General features: G+C 47.2%; 5 protein-coding genes across 5 annotated transcripts; 3 read left to right on the top strand and 2 right to left on the bottom strand.

Moving 5' to 3' along the window:
* Nucleotides 1-542: 542 nt before the first annotated feature.
* Nucleotides 543-1975, bottom strand: N7517_008349 (M20 family metallopeptidase; the record flags this gene model as incomplete). The annotated part of the gene is made up of 4 exons (XM_056726079.1): nucleotides 543-775; nucleotides 846-979; nucleotides 1028-1803; nucleotides 1862-1975. The coding sequence occupies 4 exons, from the start codon at nucleotides 1973-1975 to the stop codon at nucleotides 543-545; spliced, it is 1257 nt and encodes a 418-aa protein (XP_056576930.1).
* Nucleotides 1976-2641: 666 nt separating this feature from the next.
* On the top strand, nucleotides 2642-4534 carry N7517_008348 (uncharacterized protein; the record flags this gene model as incomplete). Its single annotated transcript, XM_056726078.1, has 7 exons — nucleotides 2642-2787; nucleotides 2846-2939; nucleotides 3010-3134; nucleotides 3194-3455; nucleotides 3519-3782; nucleotides 3838-4245; nucleotides 4298-4534. 7 exons carry the CDS (start codon nucleotides 2642-2644, stop codon nucleotides 4532-4534), a joined length of 1536 nt encoding a protein of 511 aa, XP_056576929.1.
* Nucleotides 4535-5390: 856 nt separating this feature from the next.
* Nucleotides 5391-7119, top strand: N7517_008347 (1-aminocyclopropane-1-carboxylate synthase C; the record flags this gene model as incomplete). Its single annotated transcript, XM_056726077.1, has 7 exons — nucleotides 5391-5537; nucleotides 5591-5635; nucleotides 5690-5946; nucleotides 6027-6172; nucleotides 6335-6447; nucleotides 6503-6585; nucleotides 6825-7119. The coding sequence occupies 7 exons, from the start codon at nucleotides 5391-5393 to the stop codon at nucleotides 7117-7119; spliced, it is 1086 nt and encodes a 361-aa protein (XP_056576928.1).
* Nucleotides 7120-7769: 650 nt separating this feature from the next.
* N7517_008346 (multidrug resistance protein CDR1) lies at nucleotides 7770-12529 on the bottom strand (the record flags this gene model as incomplete). The annotated part of the gene is made up of 11 exons (XM_056726076.1): nucleotides 7770-7862; nucleotides 7933-8340; nucleotides 8411-8442; nucleotides 8495-9454; nucleotides 9514-10404; nucleotides 10461-10966; nucleotides 11018-11574; nucleotides 11642-11889; nucleotides 11981-12143; nucleotides 12200-12244; nucleotides 12320-12529. The coding sequence occupies 11 exons, from the start codon at nucleotides 12527-12529 to the stop codon at nucleotides 7770-7772; spliced, it is 4113 nt and encodes a 1370-aa protein (XP_056576927.1).
* A 414-nt stretch (nucleotides 12530-12943) lies between these two features.
* Nucleotides 12944-15269, top strand: N7517_008345 (transcription factor domain-containing protein; the record flags this gene model as incomplete). The annotated part of the gene is made up of 4 exons (XM_056726075.1): nucleotides 12944-14094; nucleotides 14153-14448; nucleotides 14549-14694; nucleotides 14757-15269. The coding sequence occupies 4 exons, from the start codon at nucleotides 12944-12946 to the stop codon at nucleotides 15267-15269; spliced, it is 2106 nt and encodes a 701-aa protein (XP_056576926.1).
* Nucleotides 15270-15620: the final 351 nt, after the last annotated feature.

The following is a 15620-nucleotide window of genomic DNA, read 5'->3' as shown; positions in this document are numbered from 1 at the left end:
GATGCTCAGTGTCCAATCAGTGAGCAACACTGATGCACTCAGCCCACCTCAGACTATACCCAGAAGGGATTAGCCCCAACAGGGTCGTTTATACTGTGATAGTTAGTTCGTTGATAGCATTGCTGCTGCCCTCATTTTCCGGAGCACTACACCTCATCAAGAAAATACATTATGACGAAGGGGCGCAGGAAAGAGCGGAGAACTCCATCCGTTTCATGATGTCTTCCTTCCGTCTTCTAATTCAGAGCGGCTCGAGCTCAAAGTCCCAAATATAAAGGCTGACCGTGTGCCAGCATTAGCATGTCATTGTCAGGCCTTTTTATATTCTGAAGCAGCTGGGCATTGGAATATATGAAAGCATTAATTGTCCTTTGTCTTGGTGGGTGAACTGTCCTTGGAGCCAAATCTCACACGATATCAGGAGAACCAAATAGAGTCCTGCTATATCCACAGTACTTCATGGCCATCATAAATAACACAAAGCTACTCAAAATGAGGCGCGAAGCCTGGCTTATGCTGTCCATGAAAAAGCCAGATTAGATCTATCTCAACATTTTATCTTGCTCAAAGTCATCTTTGACCTGTTTCGCAAACAAATCATCAATAATAACTTTCAGTCCTGCAGCTGCCATTCCCTTTGCAACGCCCATAGCCAGATCATGAGCTGCAGTGGTTTCGGCTGCATCTTTGAAGCTTTCGGTGTGTAGCGCGGCACCAGACTCAACAGGAATGCTGAAATTGCCGTGGAAAGATGGAACCTCGTAGCTCACATTACCTAGACAATTTGTGGTCAGTGACAAAGTGCAACCTCAACACTAGAAAGTCAGAAACCGGTGTAATCATACCCATGTCTGTGCTAAACGCACTGAGGTATCTGCGCTGTAGATCGCAGACGAAATCTTGACCAAGTCCTTTCATATAGCGAGAAAACTCTGTACACAACGCCTCATTGGGTCGGATTTCCTTATAGGTCTCCATTCTAGAATATGTTAGATTGCAATAATAAACAATAGAGATCAAAACGTACACCCTTTTTAGGTCCAGGGTGCATCCAGTGGCAGTAGCTGCTCCTTTGAAACAGTTCTCAACCCTGACTCTCAATGCTTCCATGTCGCTTACTTTTTCAGAGCGCACATTGTAACCCACTCGACTTTTATCTGGGATGATATTTTGGGCTATGCCACCTTCTGGCATGATGATATTGATGCGGTCGCTAGGCTTGATGTGTTGCCTAAGCATTCCAACTGCAGCATATGAGAGCGTCGCCGCATCAAGAGCATTGATCCCATCCCACGGCATTGCTGCTGCATGCGCGGCCTTTCCTGAAAAGGTGGCCTCAAATGCGCAGGTAGAAAGACAGGTCCCGTATGATATTCCTGCCACCTCGGTTAAGAACTGGTTAACCGGTGGTGTAGGATGCATCATCAAGGCGGCGTCAACCTCTGCAAAAGCGCCGGCGCGGATCAGATCGATCTTACCTCCCCCACCTTCTTCGGCAGGACAGCCAACGAGTCGGACCCTGCCAGCTAAGGGGAACTTTTGGAGAACTGCAACAATGCCGAGAAAAGCTGCAATCGACGAAACCGCAATCAGATTGTGTCCACACCCGTGTCCGATATCAGGTAGGGCGTCATATTCTGCACAGAAAGTGACAACACGACCTCCTTTACCATACTCTGCTAAAAAGGAAGTTTGCAGCCCAAAGGCATGACGAGTGACCGCAGCGCCGTTGTTCTCAAGAAAAGTTGCAATGTTTTCATGTGCTTGGAATTCGGCATAACTAGTCTCCGGATTACCGTGGATCTAGTGTTCTTTAATTAACTGAAAAATGCCAATCAAACTTGTTGGGACGGTTTTCTACCTCGAGATTGAGATGCCTGAGGCTTTTACTGTGATTATTGATCGAGTCAAAGATCAGCTGAGCGTTCTTGGCGGCATTTGTTTGCAATTGCTCGCCGCTGGCGTAAATCTTCATTGACGTAGAAGTCATAGTTATCCTGTCTTTGAAACTTCTCTGTTCACGGATGAAAGTCATCATTTAAGTTCTGCTGTAAGTATTTGTATATCATGAATACTAGTGTCTAGGGCCGTGCACTATGATGATAGCGCTTTCGTCGCGCCGGCACTTTCCGATGTCCACCCGGAGCTTTGTCCACCCTTTACTCCGAGTAGCGCCTGGAGGCAGTAGGAGAGTCAGGCGGGGAACCATGAGTCTATAAATCCATAAATCCGCGGATTTATTGCGGGGAGATGGATACGTAATACCCGGACGCGGGGCGCTTGAGCCGCCCAATCGTCTTCACATCCATCCGCCACCTACATTCGCCCTGGCCGAGGTAACCATCAGCGCGGACTGGTTCCGACTAGTCCACTATCGATCTCCACTTTGTCCAAAGGTCCTTTTAGATATTTTGGGTTACTGCGTATGAATACCATCGCAAACTCTGTGTAAAGTCTTTTCAACAGAGTTTACAAAGCCAGAGTACACTGCATGGTATTTAAACTTACATAGCTCCTATGCTAGAGTCCCTACCGACCAAGCTACTTCAACTGTTATTTAACCCAATTCAAGCCTTTACTACGACCATTCTATCAGATCAAACCACCGCCACCGAAGAATATGGACTTTTCGAAAAGAGACATGGCATCCCTCACGTCGCCCACTCACATGGAAATGGAGCACGTGGAGGTCCCTCCAGATGATAAGGATACCAATCACGGATCAGGTGAACTAGATGAAGCAGGTTCTCTCGTCGAGAAAAGGCTTCTGAGGAGGATTGATGCTGTGTATGTCCCAATTTACAAGGAATACTGACAACGCGACCTCATTCTGACAGGTTGTTAGAATGATGCCGATGCTCGTCTTTGGTTATCTCTTGCAGTATATGGATAAAGTATCACTGGCAAATGCCAGTATCATGGGCGTCATTCCCAGCTTGGTAAGTCGCCCCCATTCTCCGATGGACATCATACTAGGATTCTCCATAACGCTGGCTCCGTTGAAAACAGCACCTTCATGGACAACAGTTCTCTTGGCTCAGTGGCATATTCTACTTTGGATACCTTGCTGCTAGCTATCCAGTGTCCGTAATTTTGGTCCGATTCCCCCTTGGAAAGACATTGGCTATATCGACGTAAGCCTCCATCAACCAGTACAATTCCAACCCCATTCATTACTGATAATATCAACTAGAATTTTCTGGGGGGTAGTTCTGATTTGTCATTCTGCAACATTCAGCTTTGCTGGAATGATGGTTGTGCGTACATTACTTGGAGTTTTGGAAAGCCCAATAGGCCCTGGCTTTACTTTGATCACAAGTATTTGGTACAGGCCATCCGAGCATGCTGCACGTCATGGCCTCTGGTACGCTGGAAATTCACTGGGTGCAATGACCGGAACACTCGTTGCATACGGTTGCGCTCACATCCAAAATGGGCCTTTAGCTCCCTGGCGTGTTTGTCACACCCCTACCTTCTGCACATTTCGATAATTCCTCTGACTCTTCTTATGGTCTTAGTGGCTTTTTATTGTCCTTGGATCTATCACCATTCTTTGGGGAATCGTTCTCGTGTTTAGGCTCCCTGATTCCCCCTTTAAGGCAAGCTTTCTAAGTCCGGCGGATCGCATCGCTGTCAATGAAAGGGCCCAGGCGCAACAAAAGACTACCAAGACAAATGAATGGTCATTGACCCAATTTTTGGAAGCCTTAAAGGATCCAAAAACCTGGTTTCTTTTTTTGATTGAGGCCACTGCAACGTTGGTAAATGGTATTATCTCTAATGTCCGTCTACACCCAAAGCCCCTTGCAGCAATGTTGCCTTTAACATATGTAACAGTTCACCTCCCTTATTCTCTCGACCTTTGGGTTCACGCAGTTGACAACTTTATTACTGAACCTACCCATATACGCGTTTCAACTCTTTATTATTCTCTCCTCTACCGCTCTAGCTCATCGACTTCGGAGGTCACGACTCATCATCTGCATGGCAGGCAACCTTATTGCGATTGTTGGAGTTTTGCTTATCCGCCAAATTCCATTTACAAACAAAGCTGGAAGGCTTGTCGGTCTCATGTTACTGTTTGCGTCGAGCAACAACTTTCCTCTTTTTTTAAGCCTAATCTCAAGTAATGTGGGTGGCTTCACCAAAAGGGCCACCAGTAATGCTGTGTTCTTCATAGCATACTGTGCAGGAAATATTGCCGGTCCACAGCTTTATATCGCATCAGAAGAGCCAGTCTATCAGGTTTGCTGCCCTCTAAACTCTTGCTTTCACACTGGGACTAACGTTCTACCAGACTGCTTTCACTTCAATGCTTATAATTTTCATTGTTGATATTGTACTTCTGGTTCTATTCAGACTATATCTCAACTATGAGAATAAAAAGCGCAATCTAGAGCAGGGATTTGAAATCGACCCTGAAGCGCCAAGTGTTGAGAATTTCACAACCTCCATGGGAAGGACGCCTAGCGAGGTGGAAGAGAGAGAGGACCAAACAGACTGGGAAAACAGAACCTTCCGTTATATCCTGTGATTTGAATCTCCAATCGTGCAAAGGAATAGGGGATCTACCCACATCATACCGCACATCTCGCCTGGTTATAGGGACATAAAGTTCGAGTTATCAGACTGCCTGGTGATTCCTATCTTACAGCACAGCCCCATGGTTAATTATAAGCTTGCTTTTATGAGGACCTTTTTCGTATATAACTTAGTTGAGGGGTATTTTGCATGGTCCAGCGTATGGCCTAAATGTATGATCAATGTGAAGAATGCAACCCAACTACAGAGAAATCGAATTCCAGGGTTGAATAATAGAGGCTAACACAAGAGAAATCAACATTAGGTTATTGAACAGTAATAAGCTCCATTTCAGGGGTGGAATCTACTCCAATATCAGCAATAGACTGCTGATAATTGCATCTGATCCGGATATCTTGTGAGCTCGATACACAAATTCGACAATTTACAACATGGTGTAACCAATGAGATCCGCTGAATCAATAGGCCTAACATGTAGGTGCCATTGAGTAGTTAGATGAAGAAGGATTTAATCGCATTTTGCAGGGACCCCAAGAATTTTGATACACGAAAAGGAGACTTTGCAGACTTGGCAATTTTAAGCAACCTTGACTATGAAAATTCGATTGATGCACGGAATACGTAAAAGAATCCGGTTTACGTTTTCTTCTTTTCGGATTCCGGATTCCGAATATGTAAATCCCTAACTCCGGGATCCGGTAGTCGGCGAATGGCGTTCCAAAGGAGTCCACACGTTAAAAGATAGGTCATTTCCCCTGATCAAACAACCAGTGTTCACCGAGCAACTTCTACAAAAGCTTTTCGTTCTTCAAACTCTATCTGAGACACATTTTCAGGTAATATTCAATATGGCGGCTGAAGAGGGGCACCTGTCAAAGCGGGGCGATGTGTACGCTCAACCAGGAAACCGAAATCCTTTGCTAGATATTCTCAACGATCAATGGCATCCACTTTCTAACCCTGGCGGCTATCTCAGTATTGGTGTTGCGGAAAACGTGAGTTGTATCTTTGACCGATTCAAGGAGACCACTAATGGATCCCTTCATAGACATTCATGCAAGAAGAGCTACTGCGCTATGTCAATACTCACAACGTGAGCAAGTCTCCCCACCAGGGATCGCCATTTTATCTCACCTTATAGCTTTAGTTTACCCTAGACTCTCATTGTCTTAGCTACGGAGACAGCTTCTCTGGCAGCCACCAACTCCGCAGTGCTGTGGCTTCTTTCGTGACACGACAGTTCTGCCCTGTTCAGCCTCTTCTTGCTCGCCATGTCGCCATTACGTCGGGAGTGGGCCCTGGAGTCGAGGCTCTTTCGTTTACACTCTGCAATACCGGGGACGGTATACTTCTGGGACGACCCTTCTACAGAGGTTTCCCCGCGAGCATGTCGTCTCGCGCCGGGTAGGCAGGACCGCCAAGCCCAGTCATATTGCATGGGCTCTCAGTAGAAGCTAAAGCTAACTGTGACTTGCCAATGGAAGAGCTACCACCATCCCCGTTTCCTTCGGAAATATCGACGCTTTCAGTATGGACGCTATCCCTTTATATGAAAAGGCCGTTCTCGATGCGAAGGCCCGCGGCATTACCGTCAAGGCCATCATGCTGTGTAATCCACACAATCCTGTTGGTGAGCAAAAGTGGAAATGTTTTGAGATGAACACGACACTAACTATGTGTTCTTTTTTCGTTGCAGGGTGCTGCTACCCGCTTGAAGTGATCAAAGAATATATGCGTTTTTGTCAAAAATACCGCATTCACCTTATTAGTGACGAAATTTACGGACTTTCAGTTTGGGATAACACTGAAACTAACGAAGTGCCCGGTTTCCATTCAGTACTCTCGATCAATTTGAAGGAGTTGATTGATCCTGAACTTGTGCATGTGCTTTGGGGAATAAGCAAGGTTTGTCAACTAGCTTTGCCTATTGGACCAAGAACTCCGTGCTTATTATTTCAAGGATTTTGGATCAAACGGTATCAGACTTGGCTGCATTATTAGCCAGCAAAACGAGAGGCTTCATGCGGCTTTGGAGAACATCGCGTACGTAATATTCACCTCCATTTTCTTCCATTCACTTCAGATCCTGACGGTCTCTCCTTCGACTTAAGGTACTTCTCCTGTCCATCATCCCTCGCTGATCGAATGACGGCTACACTATTATCCGACACAGATTTCATAGATCCTTACGTGAAGATGAATAAGGCCAAACTTGGCGAGGGGCGTGCATACGTAGTGCGCTTTTTGAAAGAGCATGGAATCTCCTATGAACAACGATCCAGTGGTGCTTTCTTCGTCTGGGCCGATTTATTCTCGTTCTTCAAGCCTCGTCTTGGAAGTGGCGTAGGTACTTCTAAGTCTGCACAGCAGGTTGAGGAGAACTCTTGGGCTCTTGAAGCGAGACTTCAGGAGACCTTTTTGAAGCACAAGTTGTTTACGGCGGCAGGAAGTACGTTCAGTCATACTGAAGCTGGATGGTTCCGCTTAACATTTGCCCTCGACTACGACTGTCTCAGTGAGGGGCTACAGAGATTGCTCACAGCACTTGAGGAATTCGGTAAGGAATGTGATTACTAGCAGGCAACGGTGCAACGGATTAGGTGGCTCGATAGAGCCGTTAAACACATTGAATTCGAGTTAAATTGTACTAGAACAATGAAAAACATTGACCGGGCGTGTGAATTCTCGGAATTGTTGATAGCCGCACGGCACATCAATTGGAGGAGGTAGGAGCACTTAACAAGGACAGAATGTACCAAGCAACCAAACAATACCTCCGTAGAAAATGTTGGTGACGGTCTGTAATCCATATACTCACAACCTTTCTGGTCGCATGGCTGGCTGGGGTATTAACATTCCATTAGAATCTGCGAGTCTAGTACATCACTAAGTCTCTACCAACCCATTCCAGGGACCCAAGAAAAGGTGCTGTGCTTTTGCCTTCAAAAATGGTTTCGCTGAAGGTCGAGGAAAGATCAGACTGCAGAGAAATACTCAATTTTGAATTGGCGTCAATACAGAGTTATCGGAGATTGTCTCATGACTTACGCCACAATTTTGTCAACGGTAAGGGCGTTTCTTTTGGTTGGCTACAATAAAGTAAAATCTAATCTCGTTCTATGGTAGACAACAAAAATGTCACCGTGGCTCGCATGGGCCATAGTGACAGAAGGCCAAATTCTATCATTGCAAACCCGCAACCGCCCTCTAGGTAATAAAAGGCCAGTCTATCTTGCTTTCTTTGTTGCCTTAGTCCTGATTTTCATCATGAGGAAAACGAGAGCATGGGAACTGATGCAAAAAAGTGCAGTAATGCCAATCTAAACTTTGATTAGGATTTGTCAGATAATTGTGATTCAAAAACCAGTAACAGGTACCAGGAATTCTTACCCCTCTCCATCCATAGTAATCTCCGCTGATATTGATAGTCTTCAAATAGTCCGCGCCAGTTGTGTAGGGACAATAAGAACAAGCGGCAGTGTCGTTCGGGTTTACCAAATAGCCGCTGTTGGCTTCTAGAAAGTCGGCCATGTATTCACCACACGTGAGCGAAGTCGGAATCTCAAAATGGGTCAACTCATCTTGGCTGCATTGGATATGGAGGCCCCAGGCAACCGGCTGGAGTAGACCCTGCGTGAGGTATGTGAACGGATTCAGATAGTACAGCCAGTACCTCCAGAAAGGCGGAATCTGGGAGTATGGGACAACAACACCCGAAAAATTGATCAGGACTGCTCCAATGATTATTGGATTGGCGAGTGCAGCAAAATATTCATTAGGGCTACATGCCGCGATTGCCTGCAGCCAGCGTCAAGGTGTTAATGAACAGACAGCCAGGATTGGAGATCCACTCGGGGAGGGGACGTACCTGTCCAATTGATGTATAAAGACCCTCGTAAACTAACCAATCGTGAGTCATGAGACGAGGAAGGTAGAAGGTGATATGACTTACGCAACATTTGCAGATAGACTTGACCGGAAATGCTAGCATTGACTGGGAATCCAACGGAAAAATACCATGTGACAAATACGAAAGTGCCACAGAGAATGAGAAGGGGGATTTCCGATAGGATCTGGGCGGCAACAAAGGCAGACCAATGATACGTCTTCGAGTTCTTTTCTCTCGTCTCGAAGATATGGCGATTCCGGATGAATAATGGCTGGAGCTGGTTTATGCATCCTGGCGCGACGGTGACAAAATTGAAAATTGCCATCATGTGCAGCTGCATGTCGAACTTGTCACTTCCAAGCATCCAGAACGTAAAGCCGCCAAACAATCCATTAGTGATATGTAAGAATATCTTATTCCAGACATAATCAGGATTTCTCCAGAGTGCGACCATTTGACGCCGGGTGACAAGTAAAACTTGATAAAGCACCGGGGTTGCAAAACCAACTTCCTTTTTCCCTTCCCTGGCTGATGGTTGTATGCTTGGCTGATTCTGTCGTGCCGTGGCGTTCAACTCGTCCAATTCTTGCATTAATTGGACAATCTCACCCGATTCAAGCCACTGTTGATGCCAATCAACATCCAAGTGTGACTGAACAACATCCACGATATGTTCGGCGGGGTTCGTGTCGGGCGGGCATGGTGCGCCCCGCTGCGTAAAGTATTCAATCACTTGCGCAGAGCCTCGCCCCGTCGGGCCGAAGTAAGCAGTCCTACCGCCCCTTGATAGCAGTAGCAGGACATCGAAGGTGTCAAACAGGGATGCCGATGGTTGGTGGATGGTACATATGATGGTCTGGCCTGCTGCGGCTAGCTTGCGCAGAAACCGACATATCTCAAATGCAGATTGGCCATCGAGACCAGAGGTTGGCTCATCGAGAAACAGCAAGGAGGGCTTCGCCACGAGCTCAGTGGCGAGAGTGAGACGTTTTCTCTGTTCAATAGACAACCCAGAATCCGGATCTATTGCCGCTTAGCCGCTTAGCCGCTGGGATTCAATATATTGACGGGGTTGTACTCACTTCCGACGATAGCGTGTTGAAGTGGGGTTAGCTCGAGCAGATTCATAACCCTGCGAACATAGTCCTGCTTTGCCTCGTCGGGTACTTTATAATCCTGACGTAGTCTCGCAGAAAATAATAGGCTTTCCCAGACAGTTGCGGTTGGCTCGTGGATGTCATTTTGCTCACAGTAGCCCGTTGTCCGTTGGAAGCTGATCCCCTGAGGCTTTCCATTTATCATAATACTACCCCCAATCCTCCCGCTGTCCTTTCTCTGAGCGAGGACATCCATTAGTGTCGTTTTCCCAGCCCCAGAGGTGCCCATGATGGCAGTGAGTTGGCCCTGCTTGATGAAACCAGAAACGCCTTGAAGGAGCTGCGTTTCCTTTCCTTCGTGGTGAACAAAGTAATTGATGTCCTTAAACGTAAATGTGACATTTTCAGTAGATCTCGTTGTAACATCCCAGGGCTCACAGCTAGCCTCTGCTCGCTCAATGTCGTTAAGCTTCGCCGCTTCCTTTGCCAGAGTCTTTCGTTCAAAAATTATCTTTTGACCGGAGCCACGGTGGAGCTTAACCTCAAAGCCGACGGCGGTCATAAATGCGAAGAAGACCCAAAAGGCTATCAGAATGGCTAAGTTGATCCACACCCATTTCTTGGATGCCCAATATGTAACGCTGATGAAGGTTTCTCCGTCAATGTATGCATCATTGCCCGACCCAATCACTGAACAACCCCGGTAATGATTGTCGGTGTAACTGGGCCCGAAGGGTATGAGCTGCGGTTCGATACATTTGAGCTGTTGGTCCGCTAGCTCGTTGGCCATAATGGCGTTGTAAGCATATACGGCAGGGTTCATCCACGCGATCCAGCGAAACCACACAGGAATATTCCTCAACGGAATCATGTAGCCTGCGAGTTTGATTTAGAGTGAATGAAAACAACAATCGCGATGAGGACCAACGTACCGATATAAACCAAAAACACTGTAGTGATAAGGCCGTTGATTTGGAACGCCAAGCCTGCATGCCGACACCACGCCCCAATCATGCGATACATCGATGCGTATGAAAGAGTGAGGACCAGTAGAAAGAGATAGCAAATAAAAAAATTGTCCGCTTTTCTTTGAAACCCAACCATGAAATAATAGATGACTTGAAAAATGGTAAATACTACCATAATTATGGGTATATCAGTGACGGCCCAGGCCAGGGCATATGCGCTAGGCCGGCAGAAGGCCAGACGTTTCTGACGCGAGATGATTTGTCTTCCCGAGAAAGAAGCTGTGGTCTCAGACATCCGGGTCATGGCAAAGTAGAGAACAGGAAAGCAAAGGGCACCTGTTTTTGCAAAGAGAGAGCTGCTGTTGGTGGGCAAATTGAAGTAGAGGCTTCCAGTTATAAGGGCGATGACGAGAGATGAACAAATCTGCAGTAAGTTGGATTGCCAGCCGCCCCAAATGATTTGAATTTGCCTAAGTGGTTGTGAGAAGATGCCGCGAAAATGAAGACTTGGACGAAAATACCTCTTGCTGCATGTCCAGACCTGATGGGCAAAGGACATGGTGTATGGGCTGTTCTCCCGGGATAGAAGGTATCTTGACCGGTTCTTTTGGAGGTTTCGCACCTCTGACAAGTCTGCAATTTCTTGCCGTAAAGATTTGTTCATCGTGGAATTCATGTCCTCGATCATTCGTTTGTATAGGTCACTTTTGACATAGCTCTGTCGCAACTCATCCGTGGTGTTGGGCACATGGCCCTCGAAGCCAGGGCGGACATTTCGCTCAGTGTGAACGGCCACAGAGGTGAGGAAATCCGATATATTAGCCCCAGATGGACATTTGAACCCCATTTTCTCGAAGTACTGTTTTGCCTCTGATGCAGGACCGTAGTATATTTGTTTGCCCTCGGCTAACACGAGTATTTTGTCGAAAAGATTATAGATGGCATTGCCTGCTTGGTACAGGGTTGCGATAATCGTTTTGCCTTCTTCGTCGGCGGATCTTCGCAAGACATGGGAAAATTCCAAAGCATTCCTGGCATCTAACCCTCGGGTCGAATTGTCCCAGCATTGTAGCGGTGCCTGTTTGTTTTCACGTCATTAACCCTGAGCTGCCATGGAAGGGAGAATGATTCGGGTCTGAATATACCTGTGTAGCCATGACTTCAGCAATAGAAACACGCTTCCGCTCTCCGCCCGATACTCCACGTATCAGTTCATTTCCCACAATGGTCTTCTTGGTGTGAGATATCCCTAGAGCCGACAGAATACAATGCGTCATGTGTGGTGTATACTTTTGGGAGATATTGAGATCTTCTGGACGACTGCACGGGCGTTTTGTGCTCGTTGCGAAGTTGGTCGTTTGCTCGACTGTCAACGTTGGGAAATGTAGGTCCTCTTCGTGGTTCGTTTGTGTCAGTAGACGTCGTTTATACCAGAAAGGAATTTTGAGGGAGACGGTGGGTTAACAAGGGCAAGGCCGACGAACCCTCAGTATTCATGACAATATAGTTGCGCAGCTCCCTGGCTTCCGTTGACCCAAGGCTTCCGAAGTGGACATCGCCCTCCACAGCCTCAAATTCTTCCCGCTGGTTTGACAGAATCTTCAGAAGGGACGTGCAGCCAGATCCGGGTCGTCCCAATACGAGTAGCTGGCATTATCAGTGAATATATCCTCCAATCCAGCGAAGGGGTTAGCTTGGCGTACCATTTCTCCTGGTCGAACTTGACCAGAAACATCTTGAACAATATGCTATATCAACAAGACATGTTAGCCATCCGATACCCCAACGAGACATTGAGAAGGGGGCAGGGGATTCTTGTTTACCCGCTTCGAAGCTTTCCTCCCACCAAAGGGATTCAGGTACTCAAGCACCGACAAACAAGTTGGGGCAAAGTCCTCGCCCAGCCCATTTACTTGCACATCGATGTTGCGGAAAGTGACAGTCAGACGTTTTGAGGGGCCATCTGACTTTACTGAGGGCAATTCATTCTTCGGCTCAAGCGTGCGCTGACTTAATGACGGGGTAGAATCCATTGTTGCGATGGGAAAATTGCTTCAGCCAAATGCATCAAATAAACATAATTTATGGCCATCACTCATATTCTTATACAGCTTTCACTTCACACGATCGTGATTTAGCGAGATTTTTTCGGGTTATTTCTAAACCGCCAACGTTTCCCAATCCATAAATCCGCAAGAGAGCAGCACCCTAACATGGGAGAATTGCATGCATCAAATGGCGAAGCCAATCATTGGTACCGGAGACCCGTGAGAAGCATTCCGTCTACGCCATGACTCAATTATGGAAGACACCGGTAGTACTAGGGAGGCGCTAACCGATGCTAACTGGAAGAGAGTTCAGCGGACTTGCGGACTTGCGGACTTACGGACTTACGAACCCAACCCGTATATGTCGAGGTTCGGCTCCACCCGTCGCCAACTTTCGTAATGGGACGGGTGGATTTCCTGACCTTCGGGCGTATATGGAATTCCGGCCGCCCCCCGCCTTCCCCCGAGACCTTGCAACATCACTTAATCACTTATCACGATTTTACTATTGTTTCCTTTTGTGGTATCATGAACCCCGACGGAATTAAAATAGCCAAGGCGTGTGAGCCCTGCCGACGACGCAAGATTAAATGCGATGGCCTAGAGCCTTGCCGAAATTGTCCCAATCAGCCAACGGCATGTATTTACCGTCGTAAGGCGCGAGTCAGGCTACGCCGGTCTGGAACGCAGACAACTGTCAATTCAGTTAATTGCAGCAGCGACCCTATAAACGCGACCGCTGGTCCGAAAACTGCGAATGGGGCAAGTCTGTCTCCATATGTCTTGGAAGCTCAACACTCTCGCGCCGAGGTCTACGACAGTGTGGCTGCTGCACACCATGCCCCTCAATTCACTGATAGCTCGCAGCTGTTTTATGGACCATCATCCAACTTTGCTTTCCTGCAGCAGGTACATCGGGCGATTTTGTCTCACGGGCCGTATGGCAAGGGTTGTGGCTCTGGTTTTGAGGAGGGAGGCTCGGGTCTGGACATGTTCATGCAGAGAAATGTTTTCTTCGGTGTTCCCTTAAGAGCCAACCTCGGGGCGGCTCAGCTCGGTGACCTCCATGATGGCATTATTCCTAGGCATCTGGCCACGGTCTACTTGGATAACTTCAAGATTGCCAGCCTGCACATCCTACCCTTCTTCACTACAGAAGACCTAGACATTCTTCTACATAGCTTCTACTCCGCTAGGGCCGACATAACTTTGCATCCCCAAAGAAGGGCCTTGCTCCTGATGGTGTTGGCTATAGGCGCATTGAGCACGACGGAGACCCAGCTGGCCGACACTCTGTTTTTACAGGCAAAACTAGAGACTACCATATACGAAGACGCTGTCACTTTGCCGATGATCCAGTTTTCGCTTCTAAGCGCGGACTATCAGCTCAATATTGGGCGCCCCAACTCCGCATATTTACACGTTGGTGTAGCCTGTCGAAAGACCTTTGCGTTAGGCCTGCATACCGTGGCAGGTAACTCTTTAACTCAGAGAGCGGAACATATTCAGGAGCGGCATGCTACTCTGTGGTGTCTATACTTTTACGAAACGTGAGGTTCCTGGAAACATATTGGCAGATATTCATAATTGACCGTGTGACTCCAACAGATTTGTGGCTTTAACAGTGGGAAGGAAGAGCACAATACGGGTGGCAGATGTTGCCTGTCCCTATCCTGATGGACGACCTGTGTTGGTCGATTTGTGTCGCCTTGCAGCCATCATTGAAGAAGCTGCTGAATTGATCTATAGTCACAAGGCTAGCTCTCTCCGGAATCTGTACACGACAGCTCAGAGCCTGCATACCAGACTCCAGCAATGTGCCGAGCGGTTTGGTCTCGGCTCCGTCACCACTGCTCAGAAAGGTACAACAGCGGAGGTGATGGCAATATTAACGCTGCATAATGGTGAGTTCGCGAAACTTCCATGCTCAAGCCGGGTTGTGCTCCGCTGACATATTTCTAGCTTACTTCCACCTTGTCCACACTATGTTTCGCCCATTTCTAGTAGCCGAATCGGCGCTTCGGTGTGCCGACAGCACGCAACAGACTGGAGATATGTGGCTTCGGCAAGCATGTAGGAATGCTACGGACGCAGCAGCTGACTCCATTGCCTTCGTCGACGCCATGTTTCGCACTATCGATGTGAGCAAGGTCAGTTACCCCACGTGTTCACTCCATTGTAGGCTCGGACTTTGACTAATTGCGAATTTCAGGTTCGACGCTATGATGCGTTCTTTATCGAGGCCAGCTGTTCAGTTCTCCTTCATAATTCGCTACAGCATCCCTCGAAGCATCCCAATAATCTGGTCTATATTCATATGGCCCTGGGTTGTCTGCAGTCTATGACGAATGGCGAACCCGTGACAAATGTGGCTCGCTCGATTCAGCGTATCGTCAGTGCCGTGGAGAATTCGATATCGCAAGTAAATCTTACTCCGACGTTAATCCCTTCGCCGTCAGACGAAAGCCCGCCCGTCAATGCGAATATAAAGTTCCCTTCCCTAGAAAATACCTCCTCTTGCGCCACAACAGACTATATCTTTCTGAGTGATAAGCAATCTCGCTTTCCTAGCAACCTATCATCCGACGGTCCCCGGCTTTCTCGAACCACGGCAGATCCACTCTCGCAACAGTTGCCTCAGCTAAATCTCGACATTCTGACAACAGATCTGTTCAGTTACTTTCAATTAGATCCCAATATGGAGTCGCAGCCCAGTGACACCTAATTCATATATTTCAATGGGTGTAAGAGTATTTGTCGGAATACCTTCCTGGGAAGTGAATCTTCATGGGTAGAAAACCCCACAAAAAGTATTTTATTATGGAATCAGTTTTCTCATCACAAATTACCTGTGTTTTGCACCATTAGTTAGATTTACCAGAGACCTCACTGTATTTGCTTATTGGTCCAATTCATCGGCATAAAACCTGTATATCAACCTCCAACAGCATTTGATGACATGGTGCTATCGTAATTCAGTTTTTAATAAATTATGAGGAATTGTCATAAGTCACCGAAGCCTGATCTTGTGTTAGAGCACCTGAATAGTCCTGTACCTCATATGTCCGTTTGACCG

The sequence above is a fragment of the Penicillium concentricum genome (genome assembly GCF_028827145.1).
Source record: "Penicillium concentricum strain IBT 3081 chromosome Unknown utg000003l_segment0_segment0, whole genome shotgun sequence".
Taxonomy (NCBI): domain Eukaryota; kingdom Fungi; phylum Ascomycota; class Eurotiomycetes; order Eurotiales; family Aspergillaceae; genus Penicillium; species Penicillium concentricum.
This window is presented reverse-complemented; position numbering and strand designations above follow the sequence as displayed.